This window comes from Gadus chalcogrammus, chromosome 15 (genome assembly GCF_026213295.1).
Source record: "Gadus chalcogrammus isolate NIFS_2021 chromosome 15, NIFS_Gcha_1.0, whole genome shotgun sequence".
NCBI lineage: Eukaryota > Metazoa > Chordata > Actinopteri > Gadiformes > Gadidae > Gadus > Gadus chalcogrammus.
The window spans coordinates 6,544,120-6,560,912 of record NC_079426.1 but is presented as its reverse complement, the minus strand read 5'-3'; the positions used below and the strand labels follow the sequence as shown (position 1 = coordinate 6,560,912).

At 48.3% G+C, this 16,793-nt stretch overlaps 1 protein-coding gene across 1 annotated transcript in view; it reads left to right on the top strand.

Moving 5' to 3' along the window:
• LOC130404941 (cadherin-23-like) overlaps positions 1-16,793 on the top strand; it is a 131,503-nt gene that overhangs the window by 2,844 nt on the left and 111,866 nt on the right. Inside the window, exons 2-3 of the mRNA XM_056609890.1 lie at positions 7,619-7,712; positions 10,233-10,307. Coding sequence (XP_056465865.1) covers positions 7,628-7,712; positions 10,233-10,307 — 160 coding nt within the window. The 5' untranslated portion in view covers positions 7,619-7,627. The remainder of the gene's footprint in view (positions 1-7,618; positions 7,713-10,232; positions 10,308-16,793) is intronic.

Sequence of the window (16,793 nt, the reverse complement as noted above, 5' to 3'; positions counted from 1 at the left end):
AGGCAGAACTGAGGGATAGAGGTGGCGCTGGTGGAGAGGACAGCGGTGCTGAGGACAGGATCGCGGGGCCCGGGCCAGGATTACAGGTGCATGCACCAGTTCCTGCACGCCTCCCTCGGCCCCCGTTACCATGAAATCCTCGCCGTCCACTGGAACGCATGGCAGCTGACCGCTGGCCGCATTCTGGCAGCAGGGCAGCTTAGTCTGAATGCTGTTTGCTCATACTATTTGGTAGGCGCTTTTATTTTGAAAGCGTGTTGTGTCGTGCTTTAGTATGGGTGAGCATCAGGACATTGCAGACGTTGTCCTCTGTCTCTGGTCATTACTAGCGTGGATTCGCTGCACAACAATATCAACACACTTGGAAGTCTCAATTTCTCATCATGTGTGAACATTGCACATTCAAATCTCATCCTGAAGCAGTTTAGGATTTGGAAAAAATCCCATGATGAGTTGAGACTAGAGGAAGCCAAGGGTTGTAGAGTGTGGGTTATTAAGGACAACAAGGTTCAAGATGGCTGTATCAGCAACGGGAGAGCCTTGTCAGTTGGTGGGAGAGAGAGAGAGAGCGAGAGAGAGGGAGAGGGAGGGAGAGAGAGAGAGGGAGAGAGTGGAAGATAGAGAAAGAGAGAGAGAGAGAGAGAGAGAGAGAGAGTGAGAGAACGAATGATAGTGAAAGATAGAGAGAGAGAGATAGGCTGAGAAGGGGAGAGATTGACAGAGAGGGGGAGCAAAAGAGATTGACCGAGAGGGAGAGAGAGAGATTGACTGAAAGGGAGAGATTGACGAGAGGGAGAGAGAGATTGGCCGAGAGAGGGAGAGAGAGGATAGAGAGGGATAGACCGAGAGCCAGAGCAAGAGAAGGAGAGAGAGTGAGATGGACTGGGAAGGGGAGAGAGATTGAACAAGAGGGAGAGAAAGGGAGAGGGAGAGAGAGCAGGATGGAATGGGAGGGCGGGGAGAGAGGGAGAGAGGGATTGAGGGGGAGAGGGGGTAAACAGGATTGTGAGTTGAGGAGAAGTGAGCAGTCAGACGCAGGGGTCATCTCGAAGGAGAGGAGGTGCTAAGCGGTTTTTTTTTACCAGTCGTCGGTGGCGACAGTAACACACGAAGGGAGAGAGAGGGGGGAGAGGGGGCCGACGGCCGGGCGGGATGACAGCGGCGCCAACAACGAGAGTGAGATGAACGGGTGTCCTCAGGCCCTCTCACTCCTCCCCTGTGTGTACGTTGTGAGGTGTACACACACAAGCGCACCCCCTGCGGAGAACACTCTTTGCGACGGTCCGTCTCTGTGCTTTCATTTAGCAGATGCTGTAATCCAAAGTGATTTACATGTGTTTAACCTTTATAAATTAGAAGGTAGGGTCTGTCTGGCCACACGGCGGCTTGTGTCTCAGGAGGTAGAGCGGGTTGGCTGGTAACCGGAAGGTTGCTGGTTCAAATCCCCGGCTCCCCGGAGTGTCGAGGTGTCCCTGAGCAAGACACCTCAACCCTGACTGCTCCCGACGTGCCGGCTGTCACCTTGCACGGCTTACACCTCCGTCGGTTTGTGAATGTATGAATGAATGGGTGGATGTTGGGCAACATTGAAAAGCGCTTTGAGGGGCCACTGGTTAGAGAAGCGCTGCATAAATGCAGTCCTCGTTTACCGTTTATCGCTCAGTGATGCATCCAGGTCGACCGCAGACCGTGCCGGGACCAACGCTGCCTGGCCCTGTCCGACAGCCATCCTTTCAAAACAAGAGCGTGTTATTTACTTCTGTTTCATAGCGGGGCCCCCATTTGATCCGTAACATGGAAAACAACATATACCCCCCACATACCTCGGTTCAGCGTGCTACCGGCCGGGGGTTTGAAGGGAACCCGGGCGCGGTGCCTTGACAGCTTATCGATCCAGGTGTTTTCGTCAACAAGGGCGCTGGCTGTGAGAGTGCATCATTATCCCCTCACCACAACATCTCTGGCCCAACAGTGAGAACTGAGATGGTCTGATTTTGTCAGCCTGCACTCAGGAACAATGGAGGTGCCGCTGGCGTCCGGGCTTTGTTCCTAACTAGTGTCATTATGTGCTTGTTTCTCTGGTTCAATGGCGAGTCTTGTTTTGTTTTTTCCAACACTTGCAATTGATTTCTTGAAAATCCGAATTGCTGTAGAGTCTTTGAAAATAGTTCTTGTGGAATTCTTCTGTGGAATTATACAATCGTAGAACTCGATAATTCCATTCCGTTGCACTCGCACACTGTTGCCCGTTAAGTGATTGTAATAACCGATTTTGTTTATTCCTGCAATTTATTTGATTGGCTTCATCATTTTTGTTCTAAACACACTCAAACCAGCGGCCGTAGCTACGACTGAGTCCTCACTAACTCTGCCTGCGACAACAGTGTCAGCCGTGCCTCTCTTGTGTTCCTCTAAGAGGAAAGGAAAACCTGATGAATTCTGTTGACTGTCTCCGCCAGCTGCCAGTGTGCGGCACTTCGGGAGAATTGTAATTCTCAATTTATCGCCGGTTGAAGCCTCAACACCGTAATTGATTGTGTGTCTGTGTGTGCGTGCGTCTGTGGGTGTGTGCGTCCACGCACGTGTTTGTGTGTGTGTGTGTGTATCCACGCAGGTGTGTGTGTTTGTGTATGTGTGTGCGCGCAGATAGGATAGTGTGCTTAGCAGTCTTGACAGGCTGTGGGAATGTGCTGTCCCACAACACTACCACCCTGCTCCTCATAATTAGTGTCTTCCCCAAGTCCTGTCCACAGTCTGTCTGTGTCGTCGTCCCCCCCCCCCCCTCCCCCTCAGTTCTCCCCGAGTACTCTGAGTGAGATGCGTCCACACTGGATCAAAGTGCCTACAGGCTGGGTTCTCGGGGGGAGAGGGGGATGGTTTGTCCGGGCATCGGTCCCGATCTCTCCCCCACCGACAATTCCCCTGCCTTGGAGCCAGCCACTGATCTTTTATCTGAGGGGAGACTTCAGTCCGACCGCACTCCCAGGATGCAAAGCAGCAGCAGCAAACCACCGGTTCTTCTTGCTGCAGGGGAGGACGCCGGGGGGGAACCGTCGGTGGATGTTGAACAACCACCACAAGCCCTCCATCCCACCCCGCCGTCTCGCAGAGTGAGGCCCTGAGTTACCCGGGGCCTCACCCATATTTTACACCCATCATCTATCTTTCTCTCCTAAAAGGAATCTTTTGTTCCATTTGCCAGATTAAAAGGAGTGCTAAAATATGATGGGTTTCTCTCCGCCACCCTCAAGACTCATGCCTCTTTCCTTGCCCTACCACCCCCCCACCTTCCACCCTACCAGCACCCTACCTTCCACCTTACCGACCCCACCCCGTGCCACCCAACACCCCCACCCCCTCAGACCTTACCACCCACCCTACCCTACGACCCTCCCGCCCCCCTACCCCCCTACCCTCCACCCCTCCCACCAGTACGTGCGTGCCCCTGCCAGTCCGGATCGTCCCTGTCATGGGTGAAGGGCCCCCCCCTCGGTGCGTCCGGAACGCCATTCTCCCCCCCTTGTCATTCCCTTCTTTGTCATTTTCAGCCACGAATGCTGAGTGAGGCTTTCAGACAGTGACGCGTGTGTCGAGATGGAGACGAAGAGATTGTGTGTGTGTGTGTGTGTGTGTGTGTGTGTGTGTGTGTGTGTGTGTGTGTGTGTGTGTGTGTGTGTGTGTGTGTGTGTGTGTGTGTGTGTGTGTGTGTGTGTGTGTGTGAAGAAGGAAGACATTACTCAGCTCATCAGAGCAATTACCAGTCCCCCCCCCCCCCCCTGCCCAAGCCCCTCTCTCTTTGACACGACCAACTGTCGCTTTAATCTGCCTCGGATCCGCTGCCAATTAGCCATGGGTTTTTCTCACCAACATAAGGAACGCATGGGAAGGATTTTTGTTGGGGAGTTTAGATTCAATTGGCATACAAGGAAAGAGTTTGGGCGGCCAGGAGACCCGATGCTCCCTCTGCAGGGAAGATGTCGCTCCATACGTTGGCTCTCAACATCTCCTCAGTATGCGAGGTCTTGTTGTCCCTTTCTGTCAGATAAACAGTAGCCAACAACAGTCATTAACCAGAACTGGAACCCAGCCGGGACCCTCTCCTGGGCAGTGGTGTAGGAGTGGAACTGTTTGTTTATCCGTTGCTCGTGTTGTGGTTTTATTTATATTTTCATACCATGGTAGAAGAACCGTTTGGAATTTAGCAAACCTTGGTGCCAGCCAATTCTGCAGCCGCTCAGATCCAGTTTCAGAGTAGTTTCCTGGCTTCACATCGTTTGTTTGACCCACTATAGATCTGCAGCCTCATTTTCGTTAGCCTGATCTTTACAGAGGGCGTCTGACATTTACTCCTGTTCCTGCTCCCTCCTGATTGCTCACACTCTCTCTAGCTCTTTATTCTTTCTCCTTTTTGGTTCTCCTTTTACCCGACATATTTACCATAACAACGTTTAAAGTCAGAGACCTCTCGTTATGTCCATGTCATTTTGTCTTCCCCCTGGTTGGGTGAACGAATTGGGGCATGGTCGCTGGGTGATGCACACGCAACACCATCAGCAACTAGCCTCACAACATCAGCTTGCTAATACGAAGGGTAGCTGTCACAGCAGTCGCCCACTGAGGTGGGCGACTGCTCGTTGGACTGCCGCAAGTTGAATGGTGCCGCCGCATGTCAAACAGGCCGGAGGTGCATCATGCTGCTGCAGAAGAACAACATTCTCACTTAAGCACTGTCTCAGAATATGCATCAAATCCAACCACCTGCAGATCCCCCTCGGGATGGGCTGTGTGTTTGTGTGAAGGTGTATTGCCGCCCCAGGTTATAGAATCCTTGTGAACAGGAGATGTGTGAGGTGACTTTGAGGCTTCCGTAGTTTGTTCTTAGGTATATGTGTGTGTGTGTGTGTGTGTGTGTGTGTGTGTGTGTGTGTGTGTGTGTGTGTGTGTGTGTGTGTGTGTGTGTGTGTGTGTGTGTGTGTGTGTGTGTGTGTGTGTGTGACTGGAACTGGAACTGGAACTGGAATTAAATGACTAATTTCTCCTCACATCGATTAAAAACATACCTGCCATTATTTGAATCATCTAAACTTATCAAAATGCATTCAAATGTCCACTTTTCGTGGCACAACTCACACCTCGGATTAGAGTGAATGTATAAGTCCCCCCCCCCCCCTAGATATGTAGTAATGTTGGAAACAGTTGAAGTCTAAAGACAACTGCTAACAACTGCTAGCCGAGAGTTCCCCTCCTACATCCCATTAGCCCACCTCACCTTAGCTAGCATAGCCATAGCACACCACAGCACTTTAAGACCTTGCCCTGGGGTTTTCTGGGTACAATTGGGTTGCCGCTCTGAGTGTGATTAAAACAATGGTTCATGAAAGGCAGGAGGTGGCAGCTGTGAATGTGTTCCAGGATAACAAGCCTACTAATACAATCAGAGTTTGAGCGGGTGAAAGGTCTCCATCCAACATGACAACAGCCCGCGGGGGGGGGAGGCAGGCGGGGAGAAAATGGGCAAAGGTTTCACCAAGAGCTGCCCATGAGCAAGGCACATCACTGTACCGTGATGCTGGGGTAACATAATCCGAATGAAAAGTATGTATGGTAATTTATTTAGTGTCTTCTTTAGACTGCAACTGTTTTCAGGGGGGGTACTTACACATTCATATTAATTCAATGTGTGAGTTGGGCTGTGGAAATTTGAATGCATTTTGATACGTTTAAATCATTCAAATAATTATAGGTATGTTTTTAGCAATTGGAGGATAAATTATTAATGGAGATCCAGTTACGCACACACACACACACACACACACACACACACACACACACACACACACACACACACACACACACACACACACACACACACACACACACACACACACACACACACACACACACACACAACCCACTGTCTGGAACTCTACCTTCTTAACATTCAGTTTCTACCTCACCTGTGTATTATTGCCTCTTTGTCTGATTTGAATTCCGAATTATCTCCGTGGCCTAGTTCTTTACACAACAGTACTCGAGAGAAAGAACACACGCACGTTGATTTTATCCCTCCTCACAATCTTTTTATAAAGTCTGTTTGTCCTCCTCGTCGAGGAACGCTAAGGGAACAGCTACGGCGTTTAACCCCCGGTGAGAACCCTACTGTGAGACCATGCAGAGGGGGGTTTGGAGGGAAGACGAGGAGGGGAAAATAAAATATAGGATCGACCGAGGAATTTCGGCGATTGAGGTTTCAGCAGGTGTACCTCCTCCAGTGTTGTCAAGGAAATGGTGGAGGGGAGGTAGAGAGAAAAGAAGAGAAAAGAAGAAAGCGAAGGCAATGTGCAAAGACAAACAGAGTGATGGAAGAGAGAGAGAGAGAGAGAGAGAGAGAGAGAGAGAGAGAGAGAGAGAGAGAGAGAGAGAGAGAGATGAGAGAGAGAGAGAGAGAGAGAGAGAGAGAGAGAGAGAGATGAGAGAGAGAGAGAGAGAGAGAGAGAGAGAGAGAAGGGGGGGGATTATGAAGGGGCCGACAAGGGAGCAGACAGCAGGCGTTTATGAGTTGTCCTCGCCTCTTCTGACAGGGCGCCCTCACTCATGCGTGCAAACGTACTTTGAGCGCGCTCGCCAAAGCAGCGCCACATGTAGGACAGTCAGGCCGACTGTCACTCTGTTTGTGTAGCGTTAGCATGTTTGCGGCGTCCGACTGCAGTCCTAGTCACAGGTGTATGAACGGATTGCAGCTTTGTGTGGGTGTGTGCGCGCGCGCGCATCCACGTGTGTGCGCGCGCGCATCCACGTGTGTGCAGTGGATTGCAACGGCATGTCTCTGAGAATTCCCACAAACGGATAGCGCCGACGCGCGCACACACACACACGCACACGCACACCGCACATACTCATTCCAACCGCGAGGGAGATCGGGACACACATCCTCCGAACCACGCCGCAAAGTATAGTATTAGTTGGATTATGCGTCATTATTTCTACCTCACCGCTAAATTAATGTGTGCCAGATGAGAAAACATCGTTTACTATTTGCTTTTCCCCGGTGCTTTACTTCAGACACCAAATCTTCGTCTGACAATTAGCATTGTCATGTTAATTATAGCTATTAAAAAGTTTTTAGATGAGCCTCTGCAGTGAAGTCAGCTTTTGCTTGGTTTCTTTGACTCTGATACACACACACACACACACACACACACACACACACACACACACACACACACACACACACACACACACACACACACACACACACACACACACACACACACACACACACACACACACATATGCAAACACACACACACACACACACACACACACACACACACAAACAACCACACAAACACATCAATTAATTGTATTGTATACATTATATGGAGCCATTAATGTCATAATATTCTGATACACATGTCATGTGATTTGGTAGCTTGTAGCTTATTATAAATGAATTCTTCTTTGGGCCTTACGTTGCTCCCAGCTAGTGGATTGTGCTGGTTACATCTTTACCTCACCGTAACTGTATCTCTGGTCACCCAAGTGTGTGTGTGTGTGGTTCATCTTCACGTCACTGTAACAGTATCTCCTCTCACGCAGGGGTGTGTTTGTGTTTCAGGTGCAGGCGATGTTGTGCTGTGTGGGATCAGGTGGCAGGATGACGTTGGCCAAGCTCCTCCTTCCCTTCCTCATGCTCCAGCCCTTCTCTGAAGGTGAGTTTCTGTGGTGGTGAGGTTCAGAGTGAGTGAATGAATGAATGCTCACCGTGCTCAACAGCGGGCCGACAGGAGGCCGATAAAGAAGCGCGAAGATGAGCTATTTTCCTGTTTCTAGCACGACTTTGAACAACAGTAATGGCTTGGTAGTCAAGTTTGGTAGACCGGAGAATAGTGGGTTTCAGTAATCTTGCATCTCGCATCTGCTTTATGTGCCTACATTTTGTTGTGTCAAATGTTTTTAAGACGGAAAATCAACGTTCGGTACGGAAAAAAGTGAGCATATGGTTGAAAACGACGGCAAAGTCTTTCACTTGAGAGATTGAACAGCCCTCAATGTTTAATGTGATTACTTCAAAGTGTTAGCGATTTGGTTTTGAAGTAATTAAGGGACATCAATCTTCTTATTCTGGACAAGCACGACTCCCCCTTCTGGATTTTGGAGATTTTTACAGAGAATTATAGACAACAAATTATAGACTACAAATTATATGATATATGGATGATAAGATTTACTCCGAAAGGATCACTGGGCCTTAAATACCAATGTGCTGCACAATATTATCCAAAATGACCATCATCCATTACCGATCACCAATTCCATTTCACCACTCTCCCTGTCCTAACTCATCTTTCTCGAGACAATTTCACTGAGCGTGCCCCACACAATATTACACTCCCCCATAGGGCTGCGATTTATTTGCTGCCATTATCTCATCGCCACTTTCTCAAGCTGTCATTAACTCATGGCTGCTCTCTCCTCTCTGAGTCTAAAAAGAGACAGAGAGAGAGAGAAAGACTGCCTGGACGGTGCGCTGAAGAGTGTGTCTCTGACGGACAGGACACTTCCAATAACATGCAGTACTGAACCAGCGGTGGACGTGACTGCGTTCGCTCCACAACCTCTTTCCGTCAACGGCAACTGGTTAATCACTGGCTTACCGCTTCAGAGCTATAGCCTGCCAGCACGCTTCGCCCCTTCTCTATCTCTCTCCCCTTCTCTCTATGTGACTCCCTCTCCTACGCCCCCCTCTCTCTATCTCTCCCCCTCTCTCTCTCCGTCTCTATCTACCTCTTCTCGTCTCTCTCTCCTTCTCTATCTACCTCTCCACCTCTCTCCCGCTCTCTCTCTCCGTCTCTTTATACCTCTCCTGCTCTCTCCCCCCTCCTCGTTCTCTGTATCCTCCTCTCTCTCCTCTTCTTTCTCTGTCTCTCTCTCCCCTCCTCTCTCTCCTGTCTCTATCTAACTCTCCTCCCCTTTCTCCCCCCCCTCTCTCCCTCTCTATCTCTCTCCCCTCCTCTCTCTGTATCTCTCTCCCCTCCTCTCCCTGTCTCCCGCTCTATCTCCCTCTTCTACTCTCTCAGCAGCTCCACACCGATACTGAACCCTTCCCTTTAATCCAACCTGTGTGCGACTGTGTGTGTACTCCTACCCCCCCAGCCAACGTAACCCATTGGCACACTGGCCCAGTTCTCCTCTGTGATAACTGGAGGGGATGATCACAGCTGGGATTATTTTCTCTCTCTCTCCCCGGTCCTCCTTCGAGGGCTCACTCTGTTGCTCGGTGCTAATTAAGCCACAGGTAGAGACGGCAGCCTTGTGCAAACAACGGAGGAAATAAAGGGTCTGGAATACATTTAAATAAATTGAAAGAGGACGCTCAATGCGTGTGGGCGCCCGTGCGTTTCCCTTCCTACCACGTAGACCCGTCCCACGTGTTTATATATGTCGGACCGCACTGCATTTTGATTAATTTGAATTAAACATTTACCACCATTTTCCTTTATCGTGAAGGAAAATGAAGCCAAGGGCATAGACTAGGGGTTGAAATCGCAGGGTACCTCACAATGTGACAAGTTATGCGATACTGCAATTATCAATATATTGTTAGTCAATCCTATGACGATACATCACAATATATGTTTAAGGATGACAACAAATGACTGTGAAAAGGTAAAGTGCTGGATTTCTTTCTTTATTCATGGTCCAAACTTAATATTTCAGTTACTCTTCTTTGGTTACTTCACTTCCAATCAAGTTTCCCTTATTCATATTTTGAGCGCCACCTCGAGGAACAGGGAAATCGTTTAAGAGCGCCTTATTTTATTAACTCAAATATAAAAAATTGCATTAATTACTACATTTTCAAAATGAAAAAATCTATATTTGGCGCCAGTGTATTGATTCTAGTATCACACAAAGAAGGGAGATGATATATTGGCTAATCGATATTTTGTCCCACCCCTATTGTTCATATGTTTGACCTCACTGTGTATTAATGAACTAACATTTACAACCTCGTAAAGGAAAATGGAGCCTAGGGTATAGACAGGTTTGACGATCACTCACATAACAGACAGGGGTCCTAAGCAGCGATTCAGCCAGAAGAGACCTTTTCTTGAACAGAGCGTCGATGTGGTGCCCACACGCTATGTTATGCAACAGCTGTATCCATTCACCGTGACGTCGATGTAAATGCTCCTTTGCCCTCTGCCCCCCCACCCCCCCCCCCACAGCCTCCAACCAACCGCCAAGCTTCAACAACTACTTCTTCAAGACCTACCTCCTGATCTACGAGAACACGGCCATCGGTGAGTCTGCGCCCAGCGCTGGTGCGCTGTTGTGTGGATTGTGAGGGTGGATGCAAGGAACGTCAGGCCGACTCGTGCTTGACTTGTTTTCACCGCAAAGCAACCGTCCCTCCCCCCAGAAGGAACTGTAACCAAGAACAGAGCAACCCATGTACGATTGTCAACAGAGACATGAACAAACACACACATTTAGTTTGTCTGGTGCAGTCTATGTGTGTGTGTGTTTGGATGTGTGCGTGTTTCGTTGTGTATGTGTGGGTCTGTGTGTGTGTGTGTGTGTGTTTGCATGTATGTGTGTGTTTAGTTATGCGTGTGTATGTGTGTGCGTGCTTGATGTGTGTGTGTGTGTGTTTGGTTGTGTATGTATGTGTGTTTGGTTGTGTGTGGCGCGTTTGCATGTACTGTGTGTGTTTGTTTGGTTGTGCATGTGTGTCCACCTGTCTGTGTGTGTCTACCTGTGTGTGTGTGTGTGTGTGTGTGTGTGTGTGTGTGTGTGTGTGTGTGTGTGTGTGTGTGTGTGTGTGTGTGTGTGTGTGTGTGTGTGTGTGTGTGTGTGTGTGTGTGTGTCTGTGTGTGTTAGTAGACAGAATCCCGCGTGGGTAGAGGACTCCAGCAGTCTGTGTGAAGTGCAAGTGACACAAAAGCTGCATGCACCCGGAATCGACTCTCCTCCGTCGGAGTCGACGCGCCGATGAAAGGGTGCCTGCAGCTTCCCCGTCTCCCCGTCATGCCGTGCGCTGTCCCTCCCCGGGCCCACGGAGGCTTACAGTACTGAGTAAAGCCTTCTCTGGGGGAGCAGCAGTTTCCCAGCAGCCTCTGCTTCTTCCCCCCCTTTGCCTTTGTCATCTCGGTTTGGGTTGCAGTGATTGACAGCGCAATTTATTGATGTCTGAGGTTACCTCCTCCTCCTCCTATCAGAGGCCTGGTTATAATCTTAAATCCTAAACGTTTTTCTTGTGTTGTTACTTTCCGTCACCCGCTCTCCTCTGATGCCATCGCCCTGTCCTCTGGCCCAGCCTCAGCCTCGGTCGGCCTCGCCAGCGGCCAGACTCAAACTGAGGAAATAGAGGCTGGATATACAGGGATGGATCGGGCTCCATTTTGTGTCAGATTGAAATACGAAAATGGGGCAGTTTTTTTGTTATTTATTGAAGGTTGATCGAATCCATAGGTAGTAAAAATGGCCATTAACGATCCGCGGAGACCTTCCCTAATTATGTTTCAGTCTGTGAAAGTGTGCCATGGCTTTATCCATCTTCCGTTACCACAGAGTCCCGTGGAGGGTACAGTGGTTCAATCTGTTTCTGACAGATATAAAAATTCTAGGGCCTAACGGGGCTGCTGTCAACCCCCACGCCATTAAGATTAGTGGTGTGTATGTGTGTGTGTGTGTGTGTGTGTGTATATGTGTGTGTATGTGTGTGTGTGTGCATTGTGTCTATGTGACTTCTTTGTGTGTGTGTGTGCATTTTGTTTAGGTGTGTTTGTGCGCTTTTGTTTGTTTGTGTGTACGTGCAGTGTGTGTATGTGTGTGTATGTGCATTGTGCATTGTGTCCATGTGTGTGTACGTGAGGTGCATTGTCACACTATATAGCTCATGGAATAACATTTAGAATCATTCTTTAAAGACTGCAGAACCTATATAGCACTCGCTCTTTAGTTTAAGCTTCCTGTCCTAATCAGCATTATGCTGCCCTGCCTCTGGGAATAGGAGGATCCTCCTCGCTCCTTTCCTCCTCTGGTGTATACTCCTGGAGTCAGGAGAAGGAAAGGTCATCATAACCAAAGCATAATTATTTCTGTGCCCTCACCAAATACCACACGCACTCTACCCAACCTTGCACCACTCAAACTTTTGTATAGCCTTTTCAAAGTGGGCTCACTCTGCTTTTGTCACAACATCAGCCGAGAGAGAACGTTTCCCCCCCAGCCCCATGTTCTCGTCAGCAGACAGCAGACCTTAGTCTCTAACAAAATCACTTGATGACCTATTGGTTACTCGGCTGAATGTGGCGTTTCAAGGTCTGATTGGTTCCATACAAACTTTCCAAGGTAGCTTTCCATGAAGGAAGTAATGCTACATCATATACTTTACTTCAACCGCACTGATGCACAATACACACATAATAACAATGGTGACAGTTTGCACTCATGAGCTTACACACACACACACACACACACGCACACGCACACACAGAATTTGCACTCATGACCTTACCTTGTTATCCGTTTTCCTAACTAGGTACTTGTTTTCCTTCCTTTTAACTTTATGAAAGTGTCACAAACCAGTGGTTCTATCTCCAAGTTTCTCACCACGGGTTCCCAGCCTTAGCAAGCCGACTTGCCGGGCCTCAGCCGCCGGTTGTCTGACCGTGTGGCTGTCTGCTCATTTCCCTATCTGCTCGCTCACAAGTTGCCCTCTGACCATGAATCACGGTGTCCTCCACTCAGGCAGCTGGGCTCCGGTCCAGCGAGCCTATCTATTGGTTTGCAGAGCCGTCACTCATGTCCGCAGCCCCGGCCGCTGATGGCTTATTCAGTGGGGTGATTATGAGGGGTGGAGGGGGGCCGGTGGGGTACTTGAGTGATTGGACAGTGACAATTTGTCAAGCTTATTGTTTATTAGCTCAGCAGATGTCCTCGTCGAGCAGGGCCGCGTGTGTGTGTGTGTGTGTGTGTGTGTGTGTGTGTGTGTGTGTGTGTGTGTGTGTGTGTGTGTGTGTGTGTGTGTGTGTGTGTGTGTGTGTGTGTGTGTGTGTGTGCCTTTGCGAATCAAGTTGAGGGCATCGGGTGACTAGCGATAGACCGAGGTCTCTTTTTGTTTCCTTTGCCAAATATCCTTCCAGTGAATAGCTCGCCAACATTTTAAGTCAAGATTATAATCCTTTTTTTGTTCAGTCGATTTAATATTAAAGGCCAAAAAACGACTTGAGTTCTATTGAGCAAAGGCAGAGCGTTAAGCATAATTATATATCCATGCCGTGACTGCTACTTCAATTGCCCTTCTATTAGCATTTCTTTGATGAACGCCCAAACTGAGGTGCTGTCTTGAGTCTTGACTCTCTATCGCCTGAATGCTTGACACCTCGTGGGGATCAGGTAACAAGTTTCTTTGGTTTTCTACCAGCGTTCAGTTACCATAGCCAGGCACTGAACCAATGCCGTCGGTTGGAAACTGCAAACGGTGTGTGTGTGTGTGTGTGTGTGTGTGTGTGTGTGTGTGTGTGTGTGTGTGTGTGTGTGTGTGTGTGTGTGTGTGTGTGTGTGTGTGTGTGTGTGTGTGTGTGTGTGTGTGTGGTGACACCTGGGATACTGTGTGTTCTTCCATCAGTTGGCTGAGGTGTTTACGAGGTCTCTGCCTGTGAGGGGAGGAATGGATGAAGGGGACGTTCCTTACTTTGAAGTCGGCTGCCGATACACACAATTACAGACACACAGAGACACAGACACACACACAAACTAAAACACACACACACCCGCACACATTCACACGCACAAACACACACACACACGCACACACACACACACACACACACACACACAACACATACACACAAACACACACACACACAGTTTGCAGTTTGCTCTTGCTCTTAATCACACGCTCGCTCGCACACTCACTCACTCACTCACAAACATCTACATACACCACACACACACACGCACAGTTTTTCTTACAGTAACACTCAATACATCATACATGTTCTCACGCACACAAGAACATCCACACACGGCCAGACCACTTGGTGCTGGAGTCTGGGCAGCGGATCAGTGGCTTCCAGGGGATGGCTTGTGCAGGCTTGGCTGTCTGCACACAGATCCGTCCGCACGAAGATCTGTCTGCACCCAGAACCACTTGTTTATTTATCCGAGAGCCGGGATGGAAGCCGTCCAACTACCTGAGTCTTCATCCGAGATTACACCTCAGATTTACCTGCTCATTAATGTCTGCGCAAGTCCGCTCACACTATCTGGTGTACTCGCTCATTAATTCACACGCTCCACTCGCTAGCAACTCTCCCAGCTTTCAACCTCAAAGCAGCGGGCATAAAGATGCAGGGGTGCACGGTTGCTTGCTTTCAGAATGCAGCGTTAGTTAGTGGTGACTGCAATATAACCTTATATTTATTGTGAGGTACAGTGAGCTGCCACTGACTCTGTGCCCATAGAAATACAAAGGGACACACACACGCACACACACACACACACACATACAAATACTGATACACATACATATGCACACACAAACACACACACATGTGTGCGCCACACGCGTGCCCATGCATAAACACTCCACCATTGGTGTGGCAAAAGCCATGAGGGATTTGTTGCTACAAACACACAAACCACGGCATTGTGTTGAATATGACTAATCACGTCAAACGTTTATTTTAACGCCGGCATGTGTTTGTGATTTGTGAATTTTGGTCACACGCATGTTTGGAAATAACAATCTCACTGGGGGGCTGCAAAAGAAGAAACCGCCATTTGAATGCGAGGGCTGATAACAATGTGTGTTGTGTCAGGGAACGGGATGGGTAATTAAAGTATGCGAAGGCTCTTTGATTTAAACCCTCTCATCTCCTAATCCACTTTGCCCTGATTCCACAGATTACGCTCTCTACTGAGTGATGAACTAACCAAGCACAACATTTGTTCAAAACGAGAGAAACTTCCGTGCTCCGGTGGGACCCACGTGCTTTGTATTGACGTGCGTGCCGTGAGTCCCTTGGTGTCGTGTTGGATTACGTTCAGTCCACTTGATCAGGTTCAACTTTGTTAACGCACAGCGTGTGAACAGTTGAATCCACTCTAATGAGTGCATTTGTGTCTAATGAGTGGCCTAATAGCAGTAGCAATATTAGTAAGAAAAAAAGGGGCTTTGGTAGCAAAGCCAGCGGAGGCTGATATTATCGCTACAGTGTTGGTCCGATAGCGATCTTTTCATTACCAAAGACCTCCATGTAATGACCGTCTGTTGAACCCCTAATCACGGGCATTTTAACAGTGGATACGGAACTGAATTAGCAGAGCTCTCCAAAAAGGAACTTCGACAATGCATTAACGGAGTGTAAGAATGACCCGTGCTTAACCTGATCATCAATTATTCCATGTCACCTTCCCCGGATCGGTTACCGATTCCCCTTCTTCCTCGCTTGATGCCTTTGGTCCTCCTTTACATCCTTCCTTTGTCATTCTCCCTCTATTCTCTGCTCTTTGTAGGCTGTCTCCTTGCGTTCTAGTGACGTCGCACATTTGCACACTTGCAGGTTCAATGAGCTCCCTGGACTAATTCAATAATAACCGCTGCTCAGGAAGTAGCTTGGAGGTGCTCCATATTAAAGCAGTCTGTGTGGATGGTTTTAGTGTAAACCGGTGACGACTCTGCCACCGCCTGCTTCACGCTCTCGAGATGAACTCTCCCACTCTCTCTGTCTGTCTTTCTCGCTTTCTCTCTCACTCTCACTCTCACTCTCTCTCTGTCTCTGTCTCTGTCTCAAGCCCATATTGCTCCTCATATTTCTGTCCTGCTCTTTAATGCACAACCACACAACACATACAGGTAAAACATCGATAAACAAGCCTACACGTATATATTTTAAATGCACTCGCATGAAAATATATTGACAAAGACCCTCATTACCCTCACACACACCACTCACCCATAAACTCACACACAACATACAACCTAAACACACACACACACACACCGTGCACACCCATAATTACGCACACATCGCGCACCCATAAACACACACACCTCACTCTCAAAAGGTTGAACTTCTCCACTGTAAACAAACTGTTTGCTGCCAGATTATTCTGCTATCTCCAAGAGACTAAATGTAAAAAGTGGATTTGAAGGTCAAGTGGGCATATTGAATTGTTTCTCCTTTATCCCTTTGAGGAGCGATTAGAGACATAGTTGTCAGTCACTGTAACTATATTTCATCTAAAAAGGTCATGCCCTCTGATTCATTTCAGAGGGCATGACCTTTTTTCTTTTCATATATATTTCATATTTTCTCTTTCCTATACTTCACTTCAATAAACATTAACGTTTCAAACCAAATTAGTTATGTATATGCGATGAAGGCTGCTTTTCCATGTAGGTGCCTGAATAATGATTATATTTTACTTTCTTTGCAAGCTGTTTTGAAATTTACTGGTGCACCTATAGCTGAATTCTAACCGCCACTTAGTTGATCGGCCAGCCCATAATAACATAATAAAAGCATCTTACTGAGACACTACTCTACAACCTGACCTTGGGATGCAGAGCTGTCTCACAGCCTCTGTGAGAGGTAATCACTGTCTGATCATCTCATGTATGCCGAACCGCATGGAGAGGCTGTTGTTCAGCTCTGACATGGATGCTGCATCACAGCTTCCCTCGGTCGAGCCCCTTTCCATACAGCAGGCGACAAGCCCGCAAGACAGATTACCCCTAAATCATTTTCCCTCTGCCTTCTCCGGCCGTTCCTGTG